Consider the following 7,941-nt stretch of genomic DNA (forward strand, 5'->3'; position numbering starts at 1 on the left):
AGCCTGTCTAATTCTGTACATCATATAAATCATATACGGGAGCTACATTTGTCTTTGGATAACACTAGAAACACCGCAAACAAACATAGGGCTAAGGGAATGAATGGAAAACATGTCTACACAGCTAAGTATCATAAGAATTGTAAAACAAAAATAAAAAAATCTAGGACCAAAATAAGTTACCCCTTATCGGAAACAATTATAACATGGTAAATCTTCAGGGCATATTACTTAAATTTGACATTAAAATTATTCCATTTTAAAAACCAAAACAATTTATAGATATAGTACATTGCAAAGGTTTTAGGCCCCATGCACATGGGACGCCGGTGCAAACTCTGCTAAACACACGTTTTTAAAGGCTAAAACCGGCGTTTAAAAACGCCCGTTTTCCCGTGAATTTCGCTGCGTTTTACCGCGTTTGCGTTTATAAGCGTTTAGTTAAGAAACATCAGAAGACCCTCCCTAAGCTCAAAAAACAGTATTATTTAACCATTTCAGCCATTTTGTGAGACCAGAGTGAGTAGCAGCTGAGAGAGCAGCAGTGTACTTGTATTTAGCGTGTCACTTGCCACATCACCTGCCACAAGCTGCAGATTGTCCACTTGCCACGTCACCTGCCACAAGTTGTGAATTGTCCACTTGCCACGTCACCTGGCCACGCCACCTGCAACAAGTTGTGGATTGTGCACTGGCCATGTCACCTGGCCACGTCACCTGCCATGTCACCTGGCCACGTCACCTGCCACAAGTTGTGGATTGTCCACTTGCCATGTCACCTGGCCACGTCACCTGGCCACAAGTTGTGGATTGTCCACTTGCCATGCCACCTGGCCACAAGTTGTGGATTGTCCACTGGCCACGTCAACTGGCCACGTCACCTGCCACAAGTTGTGGATTGTCCACTTGCCACGTCACCTGTCCATGACACCTGCCACAAGTTGTGGATTGTCCACTTGCCATGTCACCTGGCCACGTCACCTGCCACAAGTTGTGGATTGTCCACTTGCCAAGTCACCTTGCCATGTCACCTGGCCACGTCACCTGCCACAAGTTGTGGATTATCCACTTGCCACATCAACTGCCACAAGTTGTGGCCTGTCCACTTGCCACGTCACCTGGCCATGTCACCTGGCCGTGTCACCTGTTCACATCACCTGGCATGTCTCCTGGCCACAAGTTGTGGATTGTCCACTGACCACGTCACCTGCCACAAGTTGTGGATTGTTCACTTACCACATCACCTGCCACGTCACCTGGATATGTCACCTGCCACAAGTTGTGGATTGTCCACTTGCCACATCACCTGGCCATAAGTTGTGGGTTGTCCGCTGGCCACATCACCTGGCAATGTCATCTGGCCACGTCACCTGCCACAAGTTGTGGATTGTCCACTTGCCACGTCACCTGCCACAAGTTGTGGATTGTCCACTGGCAAAATCACCTGGCCAGTGATTAACTGTGAGAGGAGGGCATAGTCTGCTGTGACCAGTGCAGAATATAATATGTATCACATTAGAGAGCGGCTTTGGTGATGGGATGAAGGGTATGGGACTAGAGGAAATGGAGGCGATGGGACTGGAGGAGGAGGACATTAGATAGGACTGGAGGAGAATATTTCTTTGCCAAAATATAATTCCTTACTGTTAAATCTTGAAAGCACTTATGATTTTGGAATCCACTTTTCATCTTCATTAATTACATTGTAAGATAGTTGGGAGGAAAGACCCCCACCATGCTAACATCCAAAATATATATATATATAGATATATATATTGAGAAACTCAAAAAATTGGTGGACTTTGTGGGCACATAATGAGAGGAAAGATCATTAAAAAAAGTATAAATGTTATTAACCACTTTGTATCCCGGCCATAGGCAAAAGACGGCCACAAGGTGGCTCTCAATTGCCGGGAGGACGTTTATAGACGTCCTCGGTTCCTCCACAGATCCACGTCCTGTCAGGGAGAGTAGACCGATGCTGTGTCCCTTGTACATAGGGACACAGATCGGTCACCTCCCCCAGTCAGTCCCCTTTCCCCACAGTTAGAATCACTAGTAGGGAAACACATTTAACCCCTTCCTCGCCCCCTAGTGTTAACCCCTTCCCTGCCAGTCACATTTATACAGTAATCAGTGCATATTTATAGCACTGATCGCTGTATAAATGCGAATGGTCCCAAAAATGTGTCAAAAGTGTCCGATGTGTCCGCCATAATGTCGCAGTCCCAATAAAAATTGCAGGTCGCCGCCATTACTAGTAAAAAAAAAATAATAATAAAAAAAATAATCATAATTCTGTCCCCTATTTTGTAGGCGCTATAACTTTTGCGATTTTTTTTTATTTTTATTTTTACCAAAAATATGTAGAAGAATACGTATAGCCCTAAACTGAGAAAAAAAATATAATTTTTTTGTTTATACCACAAAAAATAAAAACCGCAGAGGTGATCAAATACCACCAAAAGAAAGCCCTATTTGTGGGAAAAAAAGGACGTCAATTTTGTTTGGGAGCCACGTCGCACGACCGGGCAATTGTCAGTTTTTTTTTTTTTTTTTTTTTTTTTTTTTTAAAGTGTATTTTTGTGTGTGTACTCGAGAGAGGAGCCGGACTGCAGGAGTTGGGAGTAGGCAGGCCTCCCCCAGAGGCAATCTGCCACCTTTCTCCATGCCCCGGGTGGCAATGGCGGGTGTGTGAGGGGGTCCTCCCACACAGCCCGCCCTACCTGCTCCGCTTTGAAGCCCAACGGGGCAGAGGGACTCCCTATAAGGGAGTGAGAGGATTAGCCCGCTCAACCAGCCCCATTAGTCCTTCGCCTCTTTTTTAGAGACCGCGTGGTCAATGTGAGTGTGTTAACCCAATTTAGAGTGCGTGTGTAGGTGTGGTGGTTTTTGTGGGAGGGGGGTGGGCGTACTAAGCACAGGCTTACCTTGCATAGCACACCCACCGGGAGCCGGGCTGAGACCACCAAACTCAATTCACATGAAGCCGAGACCGGGATGCGAACCTCTAGCTGCAGAGGTGAATGGCTTGTCAGCGCAGTGCCAATCGCGTTGAGCCACCACAGCTCCTGTGGGCAATTGTCAGTTAAACCGATGCGGTGCTCTGGTCTTTGGCCAGGCAAATGGTCCGGGGCTGAAGTGGTTAAACTGTATATTTAGTTACTTGTCCAAAGTTCAGCTTTAACAGAGATAAAAATATCAGTAGAAAGAACAAATAAGCCATATTGTACAATAAAAAACAGGAATTCAAATTTCTTTCTGACACTATTCCTCACTGGTTCTTTTCCTGTCTGTGTTTTCTCTCTGATCACCTCAAACATTACACCATAGAAATCAATGAACCTTTGTGGCCTGTTGTAGTTCGTGTTGATGAACAGGAACACAGTTGAACTGTAGAGAAGTACTGAGTATTTGAAGTGTAAAATCATGATGGTATAGTCCCGATATACATCTGGATCTTTGGAACTGTAATGATTATAATGGCATCAAGCTCCCAAACTATCTCAGCATGAAATTGCTTTTTGTCAGTGTTCAACGCCTAGTTTATTCTTTGCTGTTTCATAACGTTACGATATGCCATCTTGTACACTATTATTTTATACCTGTCCTTCACATTCATATGCAAGATAACTTGTATTCGGATTCTTTAGGACATTTCTGTTCCCCAGAGAAATTCCATGTGGTCTTATCCATATATAGCATAGCTAACTAGCAATTCCTCATGAGACCACCGAATTCCTCAGTGCAAATATGGATGGGCCTGTCTATTCAGCAGCAGTGTTTGTTAGCATGTTACATTTGTCTTTGTCATGAGGAGACTTTGTCCTTCACGCTTCCACAACCGGAGGATATATTGTAATATGCATACCATGTTTTTTGTAATCCTGAGGATATGTGTATATTTGTAACAATATCCTGGTTGATTCCCTGCACAGGAGTGTCTCCCACTGTCCTTTGAAGCGTCCATAAAAGAGGAGACTTGGCGAGGCAGTGCTCTGCTGCCCTGGGAATACTTCCCTCCTTCAGTAGACCGATTCAATGCCTATGCAATACACAGTTCTGGCTCACGAAGAACCTATGAGTCACTTTATCCAGTACCTGAAAACGAAATACAAGTGGGTCAGCGACCTGATTTGTAAGTGTGAAATGGCCATGTTGCCAATATTGATGTAGACAACTATTTTATTATGTGAAAGCAATGATTGATTTTTTCTTACAATGCTCTCAAGGCAAAAGGGAAACAAAGAAGGCAGCTGGAACTGAAGCACAGCTACTGTTCAGGCTTTAATTGCTGACTGGAGACATTTGACAAAGTTGTTAGCTATAGACTCAATACTGTGTACATTGATGTTTATCGGAGGGAGGGGGTCTTTCAGGAGCAGAAATAGACAGTTAGTCTATTTTCCAAGAAACTTTCCTTCTCTATAAAGTGAAACCATAGGTGGCATGTTATTGAGATTGATGAGCTATCATAATGATTACATCCAAGCAAAAACTTTCCCTGCTTTCTTTGCAATTGGAGAGATGTGAATTTAAATATGTACCCACCTACTCCACCAACTTGTGTTGGCTGACAGCACCGACGTTCAGTGCAAAACAGCATTAGTTAATGTTGCCTAGTGGGAGTAGAATGTTTTTCAACAATGCCAATTTATATGCCACTGAGTGGCTATATAGGTCCTATTTGGAGGCATGGTGAGAATTATGCATAATAGTATGTGTGATCAGTGTAAATGTAAATAGTCCTTAGCTTCTTCTTCAAAGAGAGGCTCATGCTGTACCTTTTTCAGTGCAGAATATTAAGACACAGCACACCACATTGCAACCTCCTGCATTGAATAAAGATGAGTCAAATGTTGATCTAAGATATTTCAATAAAACTGAAAAAGTAAACAGTGTGATGCATCATTTAGAATGAATCCGCACACCTCCCTTCAAAGCTCACACTAGCGGCCGCTGGTGTGAACAAGCCTAGATTTGCTTTTTCTTATCTTTTGCTTCTGCATTCGTCCTCATGTTTAGCCTGATGAGCTCTACAGCCTATCGGTGCAGAGATGTGCAATGTCATCCAAACAATATACCTGATTGGCTGTTATGGGTACAAACTCTGTTTTCCTTTGCTCCAACAACTATAGATCACCCCCAATGATTTTACAAGATGTAGCATTCTTTTGTAAACAGAATAGATTTAGGGTTTCTGAACTGAAATGAAAATGAGTCTGTGAAGTGAAATGACTTTTTATGTGCTACATATTTTTTTTTTCTAGCTAGTCACGTGTACATTGAAAATGAAATAATAGCTGCACGAATAAGGGAATCCACTTATCAATGTATTTAACGAAATTAGAACCGTGCTTTATCTTCTTTTGTTTTGCAGTCATCGCTTGGAGTACTTTAAGCCTTTTAACTTCCATATGTTGATGGGGAAAGAATGGAAACAGCCTGAATCCAGCCTCTGGAAAATGTAACTTGTCTGAAGATGTGCATTTGTGCTTTAAATGTCTTCTAATTATTCAAATCATCTTTTTTTTTTTTTCAATATCGGCAGGGATAATCTCTGCATAATATATTACACTCTTGAAAGTATGTATTAAAGTTCCTTAACTGCAGAGAAACAGTCACATTAACTTGTTATCACTATGCCTCAGACCCAAGGATTTTTTTTTTCCATCAGTGCTAAATCTTTTGCTTTGAAGAGACCCTGTCTCCATACTAGTAATATTTCCAACAATCTTCCCATAAGATTATATTTCAAATAACCTTGTTTTAGGCATTTAATCTCCCAGCAATTACTGGTCTTTTTATATTGTTGGACAAGCCTAAGGCTGTTGCTGGACGCTGCCATGTTGGTTCTGACATTAGCTGCCCCAGGCAAACTCAGAGCTGTCACTCCAATGTTTTTGGCATCAAGGATGGAAGGGTAGGAGCAGAGGCTAGCATAGAAAGGAATTGACAGGGAGTGGTCAGATTTCTACTAAGTTTACATGGATTACAGCATAATGAAAAAAAGTAAAAATACATGAAAGTGCTTATTATCTCCCGATGCAAGGTTTCCACTTAAAAGTAAGGTCATCTTAAATTGCAACTCCAGGCAGCATGTTAATTTGGCAAAGTGTTAACGCAGAGTCCAGGAAACAATGTAGAGTGGAAGGACACTGCAACCCTAGGAATCTAGTGAGTGGGGTAGCTATCCATAGAACATAAATTCCTTGAATCAAGATCAGAGATGTTCAACAAGTAGGTATGTCACCTGGCTGAGTGTAAATAATAAAAAAAATATATACACTGCTCAAAAAAAATTAAAGGAACACTTTAAAAATATATCAGATCTCAACGGGCAAAAATCTCATGCTGGATATCTATACTGATATGGACTGGGTAATGTGTTAGGAATGAAAGGATGGCACATCATTTGATGGAAATGGAAATTATCCACCTACAGAGGGCTGAATTTAAAGACACCCCGAAAATTAAAGTGAAAAAATTATGGAACAAGCTAGTCCATTTTGCTGAAATTTCATTGCAACAACTCAAAATGGTCCTCAGTAGTTTGTATGCCCCCCAAGCGCTTGTATGCATGCCTGACAACATCATGCTCCTAAAGAGATGACGGACGGTGTCCAGGGGGAAATCCTCCCATATCTGCATCAGAGCATCACTGAGCTCCTGGCGGCACTGGATGGACTGAAACATAATGTCCCAAAGGTGTTCTTTTGCATTTAGGTCAGGTGAGCATGGGGGCCATTCAATGGTATCAATTTATTCATCCTCCAGGAACTGGCTGCATGCTCTCGCCACATAAGGCCGGGCATTGTTGTGCACCAGGAGGAACCCAGGACCCACTGCACCAGCGTAGGGTCTGACAATGGGTCCAAGGATTTCATCCTGATACCTAATGGCAGTCAGGGTACCATTGTGTAGCCTGTAGAAGTCTGTGCGTCCCTCCATGGATATGCCTCCCCAGACCATAACTGACCCACCACCAAACCGGTCATGCTGAACGATGTTACAGGCAGCATAAAGTTCTCCGGGGCTTCTCCAGACCCTTTCATGTCTGTCACATATGCTCAGGGTGAACCTGCTCTTATCTGTGAAAAGCATGGGGCACCAGTGGCGGACCTGCCAATTCTGGTGTTCAATGGAAAATGCCAATCGAGCTCCACAGTTTCCAGCAGTGAGCACAGAGCACACTAGAGGACGTCGGGCCCTCAGGCCACCCCCTTTCTTCTTCTTTTTTTTTTAATTAAATGTTTCCCCCCTGTTTAGATGATCCTCCTTGTGCTATCTCAGGTGTTATTTATTACTAATCTATTTTGTATGTGATATTTGCTATGCTTATTTTTTTTGATTATCAGTATATGTATTTGGTCTGTCTAGCGCTTAGGCGCAGTTCTTGAACTGTATTTGGCGCTTAACAAATAATAAAATAAAATCAAATCAAATGAAGTCTGTTTCAGATTGTTTGGTCAGAGACATTCACACAAGTGGCCTGCTGGAGGTCATTTTGTAGGCCTCTGGCAGTGCTCATCCTGTTCCTCCTTGCACAAAGGAGCAGATACCGGTCCTGCTGATGGGTTAAAGACCTTCTATGGCTCTATCCAGCTCTCCTAGACTAACTGCCTGTCTCCTGGAATCTCCTCTATGCTTTTGAGACTGTGCTGGGAGACACGGCAAACCTTCTGGCAATAATACGTATTGATGTGCCACCCTGGAGGAGTTGGACTTCCTGTGCAACCTTTATAGGGTCCAAGTATCGCCTTGTGCTACCAGTAGTGACACTGACCCTAGCCAAATGCAAAACTAGTGAAAACAGTCAGAAAAAATTAGTAGGGAAAAAAATGTCAGACACCTCCACCTGAAAAACCATACCTGTTTTGGAGGTCGTCTCATTGTTGCCCATCTAGTGCACCTGTTGTTAATTTCAATTAACAGCAAAGC

The 7,941-nt window shown here is 42.8% G+C and overlaps 1 protein-coding gene across 2 annotated transcripts in view; it reads left to right on the forward strand.

Annotated features, from left to right (window-relative positions):
• LOC120918943 (UPF0462 protein C4orf33 homolog) overlaps positions 1-5,622 on the forward strand; it is a 75,917-nt gene extending 70,295 nt beyond the window's left edge. For both annotated transcript variants that reach the window (XM_040330856.1, XM_040330863.1), the window contains 2 exons: positions 3,939-4,138; positions 5,381-5,622. In XM_040330856.1, coding sequence (XP_040186790.1) covers positions 3,939-4,138; positions 5,381-5,471 — 291 coding nt within the window. In that variant the 3' untranslated portion in view covers positions 5,472-5,622. The remainder of the gene's footprint in view (positions 1-3,938; positions 4,139-5,380) is intronic.
• The last annotated feature ends 2,319 nt before the right edge of the window (positions 5,623-7,941 follow it).

Source organism: Rana temporaria, chromosome 1, assembly GCF_905171775.1.
Source record: "Rana temporaria chromosome 1, aRanTem1.1, whole genome shotgun sequence".
Classification (NCBI taxonomy): Eukaryota; Metazoa; Chordata; class Amphibia; order Anura; family Ranidae; genus Rana; species Rana temporaria.